We start from the raw sequence: 18,703 nt of genomic DNA on the forward strand, positions 1-18,703 counted from the left end.
GGAGTTTCTAAGCCCGATAGAGAGAAACTATTTCCTCTGGTGGGGGATCCAGAACAAGGGGCATAACCGTAAAATTAGAGCGAGTCCGTTCAGCGATGATGTCAGAAACTACTCCTTCACACAAAGGGTAGCGGAAATCCCAGCCCAGCACCTCCCCCCATCTCACCATACCGATCCCAACACCTCCCCGCTCGTCACCATACCGATCCCAGCACCTCCCCCCAACACCATACCGATCCCAACACCTCCCTCCTCCTCACCATACCGATCCCTGCCCCTCCCCCCCTTACCATACCGATCCCAGCACCTCCCCCCAACACCATACCGATCCCAACACCTCCCTCCTCCTCACCATACCGATCCCTGCCCCTCCCCCCTTACCATACCGATCCCAGCACCTCCCCCCAACACCATAACGATCCCAACACCTCCCTCCTCCTCACCATACCGATCCCTGCCCCTCCCCCCCTTACCATACCGATCCCAGCACCTCCCCCCAACACCATACCGATCCCAACACCTCCCTCCACCTCACCATACCGATCCCTGCCCCTCCCCCCCTCACCATACCGATCCCAGCACCTCCCCCTCTTACCATACCGATCCCAACACCTCCCCCCTCCTCACCATACTGATCCCTGCCCCTTCCCCCCTTACCATACCGATCCCAGCACCTCCCCCCTCCTCACCATACCGATCCCAGCACCTCCCCCCTTACCATACCGATCCCAGCACCTCCCCCCCTTACCATACCGATCCCAACACCTCCCCCCTCCTCACCATATCGATCCCAGCACCTACCCCCAACAACATACCGATCCCAGCACCTCCCCCCCTTACCATATCGATCCCAGCACCTCCCCCCGCAACACCATACCGATCCCAGCACCTCCCCCCTCCTCACCATACCGATCCCAGCACCTCCCCCCTCCTCACCATACCGATCCCAGCACCTCCCCCCTCCTCACCATACCGATCCCAACACCTCCCCCCTCCTCACCATACCGATCCCAGCACCTCCCCCCTCCTCACCATACCGATCCCAGCACCTCCCCCCTCCTCACCATACCGATCCCAACACCTCCCCCCTCCTCACCATACCGATCCCAACACCTCCCCCCTCCTCACCATACCGATCACAGCACCTCCCCCCCCTTACCATACCGATCCCAGCACCTCCCCCCTCCTCACCATACCGATCCCAACACCTCCCCCCTCCTCACTATACCGATCACAGCACCTCCCCCCCCTTACCATACCGATCCCAGCACCTCCCACCTTACCATACCGATCCCAGCACCTCACCCCTTACCATACCGATCCCAGCACCTCCCCCTTCCTCACCATACCGATCCCAGCACCTCCCCCCAACACCATACTGATCCCAACACCTTCCCCCCTTACCATACCGATCCCAACACCTCCCCCCTCCTCACCATACCGATCCCAGCACCTCCCCCTCCTCACCATACCGATCCTAGCACCGCCCCCAACACCATACCGATCCCAGCACCTCCCCCCTCTTCACCATACCGATCCCAGCACCTCCTCCCCCTTACCATACCGATCCCAGCACCTCCCCCCCTTACCATACCGATCCCAGCACCTCCCCCCTCCTCACCATACCGATCCCAACACCTCCCCCCTCCTCACCATACCGATCCCAACACCTCCCCCCTCCTCACCATACCGATCCCAACACCTCCCCCCTCCTCACCATACCGATCCTAGCACCTCCCCCCAACACCATACCGATCCCAACACCTCCCCCCACCTCACCATACCGATCCTAGCACCTCCCCTCACCTCACCATACCGATCCCAGCACCTCCCCCCACACCATACTGATCCCAGCACCTCCCCCCAACACCATACCGATCCCAGCACCTCCCTCCACCTCACCATACCGATCCCTGCCCCTTCCCCCCCTTACCATACCGATCCCAGCACCTCCCCCCTCACCATACCGAACCCAGCACCTCCCCCCTCACCATACCGATCCCACCTCATCCCCCCCCTCACCATACCGATCCCACCTCATTCCCCCCCCACCATACCGATCCTAGCACCTCCCCCCCTCACCATACCGAACCCAGCACCTCCCCCCCTCACCATACCGATCCCAGCACCTCCCTCCTTCACCATACCGATCCCAACACCTCCCCCTTCACCATACCGATCCCAGCACCTCCCTCCCACACCATGCCGATCCCAGCACCTCCCTCCCACACCATGCCGATCCCAGCACCTCCCTCCCACACCATCCCGATCCCAGCACCTCTCTCCCACACCATACCGATGCCAGCACGTCCCCCTCACCATACAGATCCCAGCACCTCACAAACCCTCACTATACCGATCCCAGCAGCTCCCTCCCGCATCATACCGATCTCAGCACCTCTCCCCCCTCACCATACCGATCCCAGCAGCTCCCCCCCCTCACCATACCGATCCCAGCACCAGCCCCCCTCACCATACCGATCCCAGAAGCTCCCCCCCTCACCATACCGATCCCAGCACCAGCCCCCCTCACCATACCAATCCCAGCACCTTCCCGCCTCACCATACTGATCCCAGCACCTCCCACCGCTCAGCACCTCCCCCCCTCACCAAACCGATCCCAGCACCTCGTCCCTTACCATACCGATCCCAGCATCTCCCCCCTCACAATACCGATCTCCTCACCATACTGATCCCAGCACCTCCCGCCCCTCACCATACTGATCCCAGCACCTCACCCCCCCTCACCATACCGATCTCAGCATGCCCCCCTCACCATACTGATCCCAGCACCTCCCCCCCCCCACCATACCGATCCGAGCACCGCCCCCACACCATACCGATCCCAGCACCACCCCTCACCATACCGATCCCAGCACCTCCACCCTCACCATACCGATCCCAGCACCTCTCCTCCCTCACCATACCGATCCCAGCACCTCCCCTCCCCACCATACCGATCCCAGCACCTCTCCTCCCTCACCATACCGATCCCAGCACCTCCCCCCCCACCATACCGATCCCAGCACCTCCCCCCCCACCATACCGATCCCAGCACCACCCCTCACCATACCGATCCCAGCACGCCCCCCTCACCATACCGATCCCAGCACCTCTCCTCCCTCACCATACCGATCCCAGCACCTCCCCCCCCACCATACCGATCCGAGCACCGCCCCCCCACACCATACCGATCCCAGCACCACCCCTCACCATACCGATCCCAGCACCTCACCCCCCCTCACAATACCGATCCCAGATCCTGCCCCCCCATCACCATACTGATCCCAGCACCTGCCCCCCATCACCATACCGATCCCAGCAGCTCCCCCACTCACCATAACGGTCCAAGCATCTCCCTCCCATCCCACCATACCGATCCCAGCACCTCCCTCCCTCACCATACTGATCCCAGCACCTCCCCCCGCTCACCATACTGATCCCAGCACCTCCCTCTCCCCCTCACCATACTGATCCCAGCACCTCCCTCCTCACCACATCGATCCCAGCACCTCTTCCCCTCACTATACCGATCCCAGCACCTCCCACTACACCATACTGATCCCAGCACCTCGCCCCACTCACCATACAGATCCCAGCACCTCCCCCCTCACCATATCGATCCCAGCACCTCTTCCCCTCACCATATCGATCCCAGCACCTCTTCCCCTCACCATACTGATCCCAGCACCTTCCTCCCTCACCATACCGATCGCAGCAGGACCCCGCCCTCACCATACCGATCCCAACACCTCCCCCCTCCTCACCATACCGATCCCAGCACCTCCCCCCTTACCATACCGATCCCAGCACCTCCCCCCCTTACCATACCGATCCCAACACCTCCCCCCTCCTCACCATATCGGTCCCAGCACCTCCCCCCAACACCATACCGATCCCAGCACCTCCCCCCCTTACCATATCGATCCCAGCACCTCCCCCCCCAACACCATACCGATCCCAGCACCTCCCCCCTCCTCACCATACCGATCCCAGCACCTCCCCCCTCCTCACCATACCGATCCCAACACCTCCCCCCTCCTCACCATACCGATCCCAGCACCTCCCCCCTTACCATACCGATCCCAGCACCTCCCCCCTTACCATACCGATCCCAGCACCTCCCCCCTTACCATACCGATCCCAGCACCTCCCCCTTCCTCACCATACCGATCCCAGCACCTCCCCCCAACACCATACTGATCCCAACACCTTCCCCCCTTACGATACCGATCCAAACACCTCCCCCCTCCTCACCATACCGATCCCAGCACCTCCCCCCTCCTCACCATACTGATCCTAGCACCTCCCCCCAACACCATACCGATCCCAGCACCTCCCCCCTCCTCACCATACCGATCCCAGCACCTCCTCCCCCTTACCATACCGATCCCAGCACCTCCCCCCCTTACCATACCGATCCCAGCACCTCCCCCCTCCTCACCATACCGATCCCAACACCTCCCCCCTCCTCACCATACCGATCCTAGCACCTCCCCCCAACACCATACCGATCCCAACACCTCTCCCCTCCTCACCATACCGATCCCAACACCACCCCCCACCTCACCATACCGATCCTAGCACCTCCCCCCACCTCACCATACCGATCCTAGCACCTCCCCCCAACACCATACCGATCCCAACACCTCCCCTCCTCACCATACCGATCCCAGCACCTCCCCCCACCTCACCATACCGATCCCAGCACCTCCCCCCACACCATACTGATCCCAGCACCTCTCCCCCCTTACCATACCGATCCCAGCACCTACCCCCTCACCATACCGATCCCACCTCATCCCCCCCCTCACCATACCGATCCCACCTCATTCCCCCCCCACCATACCGATCCGAGCACCTCCCCCCCTCACCATACCGAACCCAGCACCTCCCCCCCTCACCATACCGATCCCAGCACCTCCCTCCTTCACCATACCGATCCCAACACCTCCCCCCTCACCATACCGATCCTAGCACCTCCCTCCCACACCATGCCGATCCCAGCACCTCCCTCCCACACCATGCCGATCCCAGCACCTCCCTCCCACACCATGCCGATCCCAGCACCTCCCTCCCACACCATACCGATGCCAGCACGTCCCCCTCACCATACAGATCCCAGCACCTCACAAACCCTCACTATACTGATCCCAGCAGTTCCCTCCCGCATCATACCGATCCCAGCACCAGCCCCCCTCACCATACCGATCCCAGCTGCCTCCCCCTTCTCATACCGATACCAGCAGCTCCCTCCCTCACCATACCGATCCCAGCAGCTCCCCCCCTCACCATACCGATCCCAGCACCAGCCCCCCTCACCATACCGATCCCAGCTGCCTCCCCCTTCTCATACCGATACCAGCAGCTCCCTCCCTCACCATACCGATCCCAGCAGCTCCCCCCCTCACCATACCGATCCCAGCACCAGCCCCCCTCACCATACCGATCCCAGCTGCCTCCCCCTTCTCATACCGATACCAGCAGCTCCCTCCCTCACCATACCGATCCCAGCACCTCTCCCCCCTCACCATACCGATCCCAGAAGCTCCCCCCCTCACCATACCGATCCCAGCACCAGCCCCCCTCACCATACCAATCCCAGCACCTTCCCGCCTCACCATACTGATCCCAGCACCTCCCACCGCTCACCATACCGATCAGCACCTCCCCCCCTCACCAAACCGATCACAGCACACCGCCCTCACCATACCGATCCCAGCATCTCCCCCCTCACAATACCGATCTCCTCACCATACTGATCCCAGCACCTCCCGCCCCTCACCATACTGATCCCAGCACCTCCCCCCCCCCACCATACCGATCCGAGCACCGCCCCCACACCATACCGATCCCAGCACCACCCCTCACCATACCGATCCCAGCACCTCCACCCTCACCAAAGCGATCCCAGCACCTCTCCTCCCTCACCATACCGATCCCAGCACCTCCCCTCCCCACCATATCGATCCCAGCACCTCTCCTCCCTCACCATACCGATCCCAGCACCTCCCCCCCCACCATACCGATCCCAGCACCACCCCTCACCATACCGATCCCAGCACGCCCCCCTCACCATACCGATCCCAGCACCTCTCCTCCCTCACCATACCGATCCCAGCACCTCCCCCCCCCACCATACCGATCCGAGCACCGCCCCCCCTTACCATACCGATCCCAGCACCTCCCCCCTTACCATACCGATCCCAGCACCTCCCCCCTTACCATACCGATCCCAGCACCTCCCCCTTCCTCACCATACCGATCCCAGCACCTCCCCCCAACACCATACTGATCCCAACACCTTCCCCCCTTACGATACCGATCCAAACACCTCCCCCCTCCTCACCATACCGATCCCAGCACCTCCCCCCTCCTCACCATACCGATCCTAGCACCTCCCCCCAACACCATACCGATCCCAGCACCTCCCCCCTCCTCACCATACCGATCCCAGCACCTCCTCCCCCTTACCATACCGATCCCAGCACCTCCCCCCCTCACCATACCGATCCCAGCACCTCCTCCCCCTTACCATACCGATCCCAGCACCTCCCCCCCTTACCATACCGATCCCAGCACCTCCCCCCTCCTCACCATACCGATCCCAACACCTCCCCACTCCTCACCATACCGATCCTAGCACCTCCCCCCAACACCATACCGATCCCAACACCTCTCCCCTCCTCACCATACCGATCCCAACACCTCCCCCCACCTCACCATACCGATCCTAGCACCTCCCCCCACCTCACCATACCGATCCTAGCACCGCCCCCCAACACCATACCGATCCCAACACCTCCCCTCCTCACCATACCGATCCCAGCACCTCCCCCCACCTCACCATACCGATCCGAGCACCTCCCCCCACACCATACTGATCCCAGCACCTCTCCCCCCTTACCATACCGATCCCAGCACCTACCCCCTCACCATACCGAACCCAGCACCTCCCCCCTCACCATACCGATCCCACCTCATCCCCCCCCTCACCATACCGATCCCACCTCATTCCCCCCCACCATACCGATCCGAGCACCTCCCCCCCTCACCATACCGAACCCAGCACCTCCCCCCCTCACCATACCGATCCCAGCACCTCCCTCCTTCACCATACCGATCCCAACACCTCCCCCCTCACCATACCGATCCTAGCACCTCCCTCCCACACCATGCCGATCCCAGCACCTCCCTCCCACACCATGCCGATCCCAGCACCTCCCTCCCACACCATACCGATGCCAGCACGTCCCCCTCACCATACAGATCCCAGCACCTCACAAACCCTCACTATACTGATCCCAGCAGTTCCCTCCCGCATCATACCGATCCCAGCACCAGCCCCCCTCACCATACCGATCCCAGCTGCCTCCCCCTTCTCATACCGATACCAGCAGCTCCCTCCCTCACCATACCGATCCCAGCAGCTCCCCCCCTCACCATACCGATCCCAGCACCAGCCCCCCTCACCATACCGATCCCAGCTGCCTCCCCCTTCTCATACCGATACCAGCAGCTCCCTCCCTCACCATACCGATCCCAGCAGCTCCCCCCCTCACCATACCGATCCCAGCACCAGCCCCCCTCACCATACCGATCCCAGCTGCCTCCCCCTTCTCATACCGATACCAGCAGCTCCCTCCCTCACCATACCGATCCCAGCACCTCTCCCCCCTCACCATACCGATCCCAGAAGCTCCCCCCCTCACCATACCGATCCCAGCACCAGCCCCCCTCACCATACCAATCCCAGCACCTTCCCGCCTCACCATACTGATCCCAGCACCTCCCACCGCTCACCATACCGATCAGCACCTCCCCCCCTCACCAAACCGATCACAGCACACCGCCCTCACCATACCGATCCCAGCATCTCCCCCCTCACAATACCGATGTCCTCACCATACTGATCCCAGCACCTCCCGCCCCTCACCATACTGATCCCAGCACCTCCCCCCCCCCACCATACCGATCCGAGCACCGCCCCCACACCATACCGATCCCAGCACCACCCCTCACCATACCGATCCCAGCACCTCCACCCTCACCAAAGCGATCCCAGCACCTCTCCTCCCTCACCATACCGATCCCAGCACCTCCCCTCCCCACCATATCGATCCCAGCACCTCTCCTCCCTCACCATACCGATCCCAGCACCTCCCCCCCCACCATACCGATCCCAGCACCTCCCCCCTCACCATACCGATCCCAGCACCACCCCTCACCATACCGATCCCAGCACGCCCCCCTCACCATACCGATCCCAGCACCTCTCCTCCCTCACCATACCGATCCCAGCACCTCCCCCCCCCACCATACCGATCCGAGCACCGCCCCCCCACACCATACCGATCCCAGCACCACCCCTCACCATACCGATCCCAGCACCTCACTCCCCCTCACAATACCGATCCCAGCACCTGCCCCCCATCACCATACCGATCCCAGCACCTGCCCCCCATCACCATACCGATCCCAGCAGCTCCCCCACTCACCATAACAGTCCAAGCATCTCCCTCCTCTCACCATACCGATCCCAGCACCTCCCCCCTCACCATACCGATCCCAGCACATTCCCCCCCTCACCATACCGATCCCAGCAGCTCCCCGCCTCACCATAGCGATCCCAGCACCTCCCCCCGCTCACCATACTGATCCCAGCACCTCCCTCTCCCCCTCACCATACTGATCCCAGCACCTCCTTCCTCACCACATCGATCCCAGCACCTCTTCCCCTCACCATACCGATCCTAGCACCTCCCACTACACCATACTGATCCCAGCACCTCCCCCCACTCACCATACCGATCCCAGCACCTCCTCCCTCACCATATCGATCCCAGCACCTCTTCCCCTCACCATATCGATCCCAGCACCTCTTCCCCTCACCATACTGATCCCAGCACCTTCCTCCCTCACCATACTGATCGCAACATGACCCCGCCCTCACCATACCGATCCCAGCACCTCTCCCCCTCACCATACCGATCCCAGCACATTCCCCCCCTCACCATACCGATCCCAGCACCTCCCCCCCTCACCATACCGATCCCAGCACATTCCCCCCTCACCATACCGATCCCAGCAGCTCCCCGCCTCACCATAGCGATCCCAGCACCTCGCCCCCTCACCATACTGATCCCAGCACCTCGCCCCCTCACCATACTGATCCCAGCACCTCACCCCCTCACCATACCAATCCCAGCACCTCGCCCCCTCACCATACCGATTCCAGCACCAACCCCCCCCTCACCATACCGATCCCAGCAGCTCCCCCCCATCATACCGATCCGAGCAGCTTCCCCCCTCACCATACTGATCCCAGCAACTCCCCACCCCCGTTACCATACCGATCCCAGTATCTCCCTCCCTCACCATACTGATCCCAGCAGCTTCACCCCCCCTATCACCATACCGATCCCAGCACCTCCCCCGCCTCATCATACTAATCCCAGCACCTCCCTCCCTCACCATACCGATTCCAGCACCTCCCTCTCTCAGCATACTGATCCCTGCACTTCCCTCTCTCACCATACCGATCCCAGCAGCTCCCCTCCCCTCACCATACAGATCCCAGCACCTCCCCCACTTACCATACAGATCCCAGCACCATCCCCCTCACCATACCGATCCCAGCACCTAACCCTTCCCCAGCAAACAAGACAGATATTACTTCACCACCCCAAACAGGTTTCCCTTTAAATCCCCCACTCCACAGGGACGCTGTGCAAATCCCCTGTTCCTTGAGTCAGAGAAGTCTGGTTCAGTACCTGCAGCATGAATAACCAGGCCAAGCGTCGCAGTCAGGCTGGATCCAGACCCTGTCCTTGGTTCTGTGGTTTAAACATAAAACCTTATATTAATAACAAACAGAGGAATATCTCATTATGTAATAAAACATTTTCAGAATACGAATATAAATATCGAGCAAACGCGGTGATTGTAATAGCCACAGGGGCTGGAGCTGTAATGGGAGAATCTCCGGGTGTTCTCCTTAGAGCAGAGAAGGTTAAGGGGAGATTTAATGGAGGTGCTGCAAATTATGAAGGTAGAGAGTTTTGACCCAGCGATGATGAAAGAATGGCGATAAATGGCCAAGTCAGGATGGTGCGACTTGGAGGTGATGGTGCTCCCAGGCACCTTCTGCCCTTGTCCTTCTACGTGGTTTTGGGAGGTGCTGCCTTGGCGAGCATCTACCATTGGCTGTCCCTGTGTGTGTAGGCATTGATTGAGGACAGGATCAGCCTTGGCTGTGATGTTTTTGTGGTAGAATATCTGGCCAAAACTCACCTCCCGGGCTCACACAAGGTTAGGTTTTCCATTCTGCGTGAGATGACATTAGCCAATCGCAGCACACTGATATATGAAGCGGTCCGTTGGAGCGAGCACCATTATCGCCTTCCCCCCGGAACATTGGCACTGCGATTTCCCTGCATTACAAAGTTCCCCAAAGCCCATGTCATTACTGAAAGCAATGATGTGACCATCCAGGCTGCTACACACATGCCTTCATGGAGCTCTCCATCACTGCTCAGTGAGCTGCAATATAGGATCCATGCTCACTTCCCAGACAGCAGACATCATGCCTTCATTGTGAGAGAAACATATGCCAAGAAGGAAGCAGACTGTACTTCTGTCATTGAGGAGACCTGGGCTATCTTCAGCCCTGGCTTATGACACCATCGAGACAGCCACCAATAGCAGCAAACTGGAAATACAAAGAGGTTCAGAAAGCCACCAGGATTAAAGACACAATTGGTCCCTTGAAGCAGCACTAGTTATAGTTCCACAACCTTGCTATCGAGAGGCTTAATAATGGAAAAGAGAGAAGGAGGAGGAGGAGTTAGAGGTGGGAGGAGGGGGAGGGGGAGGGAGGTGGAGGCGGAGGGAGAGGGAGGAGGAGGTATGGTGGAGGGAGAGGGAGGAGGCAGTGTGAGGAAGCAGAGGGAGGAGGCAGAGGGAGGAAACAGAGGAAGGAGGCGGAGGGAGGAGGCAGAGGGAGGAGGGAGAGGAGGAGGGAGAGGGAAGAGGAGGAGGTATGGTGGAGGAAGAGGGAGAGGGAAGAGGAGGAGGTATGGTGGAGGGAGAGGGACGAGGAGGAGGTATGGTGGAGGGATAGGGAAGAGAAGGAGGTACGGTGGAGGGAGAGGGAGGAGGCAGAGGGAGGAGACGGAGGGAGGAGGAGGGAGAGGGAGGAGAGAGAGGGAAGAGGAGGAGGTATGGTGGAGGGAGAGGGAGGAGGGAGAGGGAAGAGGAGGAGGTATGGTGGAGGGAGAGGGAGGAGGCAGTGTGAGGAGGCAGAGGGAGGGGGAAGAGGACCACTCACTGACCAGTGCCATGTCTCTAACGAGAAGCCAGGCAATATTTCTGTTGCAACAGCTTTGCAGACAAGATTTTACGACTGACTCAGACGAGACCTTGAGCTAAATCGGGCTCTGTTCAATGGACTGACCATCCTGTCCACACGTGTAGAATGCAGAGCCCATTACACCGTCAGCATCATTGGCCCCTTTACTCACTCAGCTGTTAAGATGGTTCATTCTTTGACCTGCTTAGTACCTCATTCAACAGCATCACAACACAACTGTGGCTAAAATGCAACCGAATTAGTTTGCTATAAGTGGCCCGTCGATATTATATTTATACTTTTGCCCTAGGGTATGGTCTGTGTGCTGTTGTACCTAACCTTGTGTTGCACTCTGAGACGTAATCTGAACTCTGGGTAATGGTGTAAAATGGGCGATGACGAATTTGCCGACTGTTAAACACCCCGCCTGATCCATTAGAGTTAACGGAGGGGGCAAATAGCCACGGTATCTAACGGGTGGTCAATTCAATATCTTGCATTTTACACCATCATCAAAGTTAAAATGGCCCCCTCAGTGCTCGCCCAGTGACAGGAATAAGTGAGGTGTGTGTCCGACTGCTGGGTATCAGTGAGGCGCCCCTCAGTTACCAGGTGCTGGATCATTTGACGGCCCTGCAATTGCTTCCGCTGTCTGTGCCTGACCCTGTCACTAGGCGCTGCCTCGTTATATCCAGGGAGCAGACCTCCGGCCCTGTGAAATGCCTCTCTCCTGCAGGGCAGGGTCAAGGGTGAAGGGTCACCAACACAGCAGTGTGAGATTCCCTCCTTCACATGCAGGGAAGTTGCCACGCACGCCATACTGGACTACATACACGCCCGTGTAGCAGCACGTACCTGGCAGGGTACCTGGCACAGGCGCTTTACGGCAAGTTTATTGATGCTCCCATAACATCCTCCTTTAAATGCGGCAGCTGAGGAAGGACGTCAGATGGCCCTCTGGCCAGCACACGTTGGCCCCCTCTCTGCCACCACCATTCCTGCGACAGTTCACTTATGCTTTGTGATTCACACAGTGCGACCTCCTCAAGCTATAAAAGTGTCAGCTGTGGCTCAGTGGGTAGCACTCTCGCCTCTGAGTCAGAAGGTCGTGAGTTCCAGTCCAGAGACTTGAGCACATAAATCATAGGCTGACACTCCAGTGCAGGACTGAGGGAGTGCTGCAGCTTCAGAGGTGCATCTTTCGGTTCAGGCGATGAACCATATCCCTGTCTGCCCTCTCAGCTGGATGTAAAAGATCCCATGGCACTATTCACACAAGAGCAGGGGAGTTCTCCCCAGTGTTCTGGCTAATATTTATCCCTCAACCAACATTATCTGGTGATTATCACATTGCTCAGTGTGGGATCTTGCTGGTGTAAATTGGCTGCTGCGTTTCCTACAGTACTTCATTGGCTGCAAAGCGCTTTGGGAGGTGCTGAGGCTGTGACAGGCAATATATAAAGGTAAGTAAGTGATTTCTTTTCTCTAAATCCCCCTGGGTGGATGTACCTGTGCTGGTGCTTGCTACAGGAGGAGTGCTGGACGCGGGGTGTTGTGAGGGATTGGATTGTTGGCCGTCCGGGGAATGTGGGCCTGGATCTCGGGGCTCACCTACAGAAACAGAAGAAGAGCAAATATTAGTCCGCTGGCTGCGGAGTGGCCCTACAAACAGTGCTCACAGCGCTGGAGCACGCATTGCGCTGGTGTGCCAGACTACAGGCCAGCGGGTCAGCTGTCGGAGTGAAGGAAACATAACCAGGGAAGGATGGTGCTAGCCCTGGGCTGTGGCGAGACTCCCACAGCCACAGCCCGCGCTCTCAATGTTTTCTGCGCCAGTGTTATCCCAAGGAGGACTGGTAAGGCTCTACGGTTACAGAACCCCGCCTCCTCCTTGGGCCTGTTCCTGTCCGCTCTGCACCACCAAGATTCGTCTCACGATTTCAGCGGCAAACCCGGGTGAAGCACGTGATCAGGGGGATTCTGCTGAACTTTCGCTGAAGTCAGAGTGGCGGAAGGAACAAGGCCCTGAGGAGATTCACCCCATGGTGTCAGCGTGCTGAAGGCTTGAAGAGCACAGGTTTCCACAATAGTGTGCGAGTAAGTGAACATGCATCCATGCAGTTAGGTTTGGATGTAGGCTATGCTTTTCCAGTGCCAATACAGTAACACTTGCAGGAGCAGTGGTGGTAATGTAGTGATTCCTGGGTCGGGAGTCAGTAAGCATGCAGGGCGGCCTCCTGTAGAGGCCTTGGACTGGCTACATGCTCTGGGCTTGAGGGGAGAGCGAGGTGCTTGTTGGTCATCCTATTGCCTCCAAAAGGAACAAGGGGCAGCCTCCCACTGCCAGCCCAGGGGCGACCATCACCAGGTTACCAGGGCTCGGTGGGGTCAGCGATGGACGGCTGAGAAGCCAGGCCCTGCCTTCTCGCTGTCCTTTACAAGCAGCAGGTCTGCTACAGTCTCAGTTATGGTGCGGATATGTGGTCTGAAGCTCATTTCAGGGTCAAATATGACACTAAGGTTGTGACCAGTGTGGTTCAGCCTCAGACAGGTGTTAGAGTGAGGGATGGAGTCAGTGGCTAGGGAATGAAGCTTGTGGCAGGGACCGAAAACAATGGCTTTCCAATATTCAATTGTAGAAAATTTCTGTTTTCCGGAACTGGAGGTCGGACAAGCAGTCTGACAATTTAGAGACTGTGGAAGGGTCGAGAGAAGTGGTAGTGAGGTAGAGCTGGGTGCCATCAGCGTACATGTGGAAACTGACCCTGTGTTTTCGGTTAATGTCACCAAGGGGCAACATGTAGATGAGAAATAGGAGGGGGCCAAGGATAGATCCTTGGGGGACACCAGCGGTAATGATGTGGGAGTGGGAAGAGAAGCCGTTGCAGGAGATTCTCTGGCTACAATAAGATAGTTTAGAATGGAACCAGGTGAGTGCAGTCCCACCCAGCTGGACGATTGTGGAGAGGCGTTAGAGAAGGATAGAGTGGTCAACTGTGTCAAAGGCTGCAGACAGGTCGAGAAGGACGAGGAGGGCTAGTTTGTCTTTGTCACAGTCACAAAGGATGTCATTTGTGACTTTGATGAGAGCCGTTTCGGCCAGAGTGGTCTCCTGGACTAGTTTCGATTGCCTGGGTGGGTCAGAGAGGGATTTTTAGATTTTTTTCCCCCCCAATTGTTTTAATCTGTATTTCTGCCTCGCCCAGGAGATCGCATAGCTCCGGGTGGGGTGGAGTGTAAAATGCTGCGATACATGGGGTGTCGCAGTTGTGTGGGGCGGACTGGTTGGACCAGATGCTCTTTACCTGTCCGCCATTGGTCATTGTTCATAGGTTTATATGTAACCTTCAGGACTGCTGACCGAGGGCCGTGCGGCTCTTTGTCGGCCGGCATAGACACGATGGGCTGAAATGGCCTCCTTCTGCCCTGTAAATTTCTATGTTTCGGTAATGTGGCTAGGGCGGAAATGTGAAGGGCAGAGGGGGAAGAATTTCTGAAGTGTGTTTTGGAGATCTCTCTTGACATGAGGAAAAACTTTTTTTACGCAGCGAGTGGTTAGGATCTGGAATGAATTGCCCAACCGTGGCTCTCAAATGGTAATTGGATAAGTGCCTAAAAGAAAAACATTTGCAGGACTATGGGGAAAGGGAACGGGGGGGGAGTGGGCCTAGATGAGGCAGACTTGCAGAGAGTGGCACCGGCTCGACAGGCCGAATAGCCTCCTTCTGTGATTCAGGCCTCGGTGTTTTGTGAGGGCTTGGCATGCAGCCTCAGTTACAGTGCGACTGGTGGTATCTGTTCAAACTACAGCACTCAGTGTAGGGAAAGACTCACTCGCCTTACCTCGGCAAGCTTCCATAGCTGGCAAATCCTTTTCCTGATCTGCTGCCTTGTTCTTTGCATGTTGGACACAGCTTTAACTCACTGGGTTATCTCCTCCTGTGGAAGGGTAGCCTGAGGAACCATACATGACAACCCTTTGCTTCCCACATTTCCTCCAATGCAGCACCTGGAAAGGGAGGTGTTCCGTGACATAATCAAGCCATTTGCAATTGCTGTGGGTCCAATCCTTCTGGCCAGTGATTTCCTTAATGGCCAACAGCAACTGCACCTTTAAATAGCGGCTGCAGCTCTTTAAGAGCTCTGGCGCACTCCTTTTGCCAGTCTCCACCAATTGCAAGCTCTCGCGAGCAGGGGAGGGAGAGGAGGAGAGGGATGGAAGGACAGGGAGGAGAGGAAGGGGGAAGAGACTGAGGAGAGGGATGCGGAAAGGGGGGGGAGGGTTAAAGCAAAGGGAGGGAAGGGGGAAAGGTAAGGTAGAGGGGAAGGGTTGGAGGGAGAGGAGGGGAGAGAGAGGGTAGGAAGAGGTAAGGTAGAGGGGAAGGGTTGGAGGGAGAGCAGAGGGAGAGGAGGGGAGAGGGGTGAGGCGAGTGAAAGTGAGGGAATGGTGAAATGGGAGGGGAGCATACCCTGTGTGATAAAACACATGAACAGCTGGTGAACCTGACCCGGTGTAAGCTATATGTTTGTTCCTGTGTGGTGCAATGGTTCCCCCTGATTTAGACATGGTACTATACCAGGACCCAGGGATCCTCTATATACGCCTGACCTGCACACATACCTGGAAAGCCCCATTTCATTCCCTGCTGTTTCGTTCACTTCAAACAAAAGATTCTAATCGCTTCAAATCACGCTGGGTGTGTGGAGGAAGCAGCAAGTGTAGCAGGAGTGGTCAAAGCTGTTCCTTTTGTTCTGGGAGAAGGGCCATGAAACCCTTTGAGAAGTAGGGGCAGAGTCTGCTTACCGGACCGGTGCCCACTGACAGGACAAAGGAGCCTCTGTTCACCGGCAAAGGGCTTGTCTGCCACTCCTCTGCACAAGTCCCCACTCCACTCCCCAAAGTAGCAGCCGAGTACAAAGAGCACACTGTAAACCCAGCACGTCCCAGATCTCAATGACCTGCCAACAAAACCGGCTGGGGGAGGGGAGAGAGGAAGAGACACAAGACACCGAGACACTTTCCGCTCAGGATCAAACATGACTGAAGACACCTGTAAGGTTTCAATTACTCACTTACTTATTCATTCTCGGCATTGCTGGCAAGGCCGGCAATTACTGCCCATCCCGAGTTGCCCTGGGAAGGCGGGGCTTCTTCAGCAAGCAGTTAAGAGTGAACGTTGTTGGTGTGGGTCTGGAGTCACATATAGACCAGACCAGGAAAGGATGGCAGGTTTCCTTCCCTAAAGGACATTACAGTGAACTTGTTTTTATGACAATCTAATAAATTCATGATCAGTAACTGCACCCCACAAAATTAAAATCTTCAAACTGCCAAGGAGAGATTTGAAGTCCCATTCTCGGCATTAACTAGTCCAGTAATATTACTACTGATTAACTAGTCCAGTAATATTATTACTAATATTATTATAACTCCAGTAATTATACTACTGAGCAGGATGTCACATCATGTTACGTCTCAGAGTCCCCCCCCAGGATTACACGGAAGTCACAGCCAGGAAACAGGCCGTTTTGCCCGACCAGTCTGTCTTGGTGTTTATCCTCCACACGAGCAGGAATCCTAATCCCATGTGCTGGCCCTGTTTCCGTTTCCCATTATTCCCCATTTAGAATCATCGAATCATAAAATCATAGAAATTTACAGCACGGAAGGAGGCCATTTCGGCCCATCGTGTCCACACTGGCCAACAAAGAGCTATCCAGCCTGATCCCACTTTCCAGCTCTTGGTCCGTAGCCCTGTAGGTTACGGCACTTCAAGTGCACATCCAAGTACTTTTTAAATGTGGTGAGGGTTTCTGCCTCACACTTCTCCGGATTGAATTCCATTTGCCACTGTTCTGCCCACCTGACCAGTTCATTGATAACTTCCTGCAGTCTGCAGCTTTCTCCTTCAACCGCACAGCTGATTTTAGTATCATCTGCAAACTTCTTAATCATCCCCCTATATTTACGTCATGATTTACTGAAAGTCTTTCCGTTGTTACCTGGCTGCCATTTGTTTACCTCCTTAAGGCAGAGTGGGCTGGCTTTAGTGGGTATGAATTATTTGCGGTCCCCACCAATCCACTTAAAGGGGGCAAACACTAACGGTAGTAAGTTTTTAGAAAGGCCAAACTGCATTGAATCACACCTGAAAAAGGACGGTCCAGCGAGACCTCTGACTTCACATAACCTGCTCTCTCACTAGTACCGTTTGAAGGATCTTTTAAACTGCCGGAGCCCACCTTGGGTCTGTTGATGATGCTCTGCCTCATAGGCAGAGGACTACAATCGAGGGGGGTCGAGTTGGTGCTCGTATTACCAGCTCACTCCGGGTGAAATTGGCTGTACCAACGCACAAGATCACGGAAACTCAAGCGTACGTTACGTCAAGCGTAAATCGAGCTTCCATGATCTTTGACGCTGATTTAAAAAGCCTGTTGCTCAAAGCCGTCCCTACCCACAGCGCTGGCCATGTACCCAAATCGGAATTCTGAGGATGGCGAGTTCCCGTCGATTGTGCCCGTTCAAGGAGGCTCTTCACAATGAGCTTGTTTCCTTAGGCACACAGGCATAATCAGCATATTTGACATGTTTCTTCATTTACTAAGAAACTGACTAGTGTATGAAACTGACCAGTGAAACTTTGAAATGGTTGAGTATAGTTTTTGTAAGTAATTGTCAGTGATTTTAAATCCAGTTACTCACAGGTGGAGAATGGCACACCCTTACTAAAAGGCTCATGTTTTTGTCATAAAGCCATTTTCAGCTGTATTAATAAAACTGCACCAGGTTACTGCTATTATACACATCACAGAATATTATTTAATGCAAAGAAAAAACAGAAACAATTACGTTCTATTACGCTGCTTGAGTACCAGGTTCCTGGAAGATTTTACGTTTGTGATTATGCAAATGCATTTTAACAGAAACATAGAAACATAGAAAATAGGTGCAGGAGTAGGCCATCTGGCCCTTCGAGCCTGCACCACCATTCAATAGGATCATGGCTGATCATTCCTTCAGTACCCCGTTTCTGCTTTCTCTCCATACCCCTTGATCCCTTTAGCCGCAAGGGCCATATCTAACTCCCTCTTGAATATATCCAATCAACAACTCTCTGCGGCAGGGAATTCCACAGGTTAACAACTCTCTGAGTGAAGAAGTTCCTCCTCATCTCAGTCCTAAATGGCTTACCCCTTATCCTAAGACTATGTCTCCTGGTTCTGGACTTCCCCAGCATCGGAAACATTCTTCCTGCATCTAACCGTCAGAATTTTATATGTTTCTATGAGATCCACTCTCATCCTTCTAAACTCCAGTGAATACAGGCCCAGTTGATCCAGTCTCTCCTC

The 18,703-nt window shown here is 56.5% G+C and overlaps 1 protein-coding gene across 3 annotated transcripts in view; it reads right to left on the minus strand.

Moving 5' to 3' along the window:
• LOC139267454 (zinc transporter ZIP9) overlaps positions 1–18,703 on the minus strand; it is a 111,102-nt gene that overhangs the window by 44,163 nt on the left and 48,236 nt on the right. For 2 of the 3 annotated variants that reach the window (XM_070885799.1, XM_070885800.1), the window contains exons 4-5: positions 12,860–12,961; positions 9,774–9,836 (exon numbers count right to left, since the gene is read on the minus strand). In XM_070885799.1, coding sequence (XP_070741900.1) covers positions 9,774–9,836; positions 12,860–12,961 — 165 coding nt within the window. The remainder of the gene's footprint in view (positions 1–9,773; positions 9,837–12,859; positions 12,962–18,703) is intronic. The other variant, XM_070885801.1, reaches the window with a different exon arrangement.

Source organism: Pristiophorus japonicus, chromosome 7 (genome assembly GCF_044704955.1).
Source record: "Pristiophorus japonicus isolate sPriJap1 chromosome 7, sPriJap1.hap1, whole genome shotgun sequence".
NCBI classification, from domain to species: domain Eukaryota; kingdom Metazoa; phylum Chordata; class Chondrichthyes; family Pristiophoridae; genus Pristiophorus; species Pristiophorus japonicus.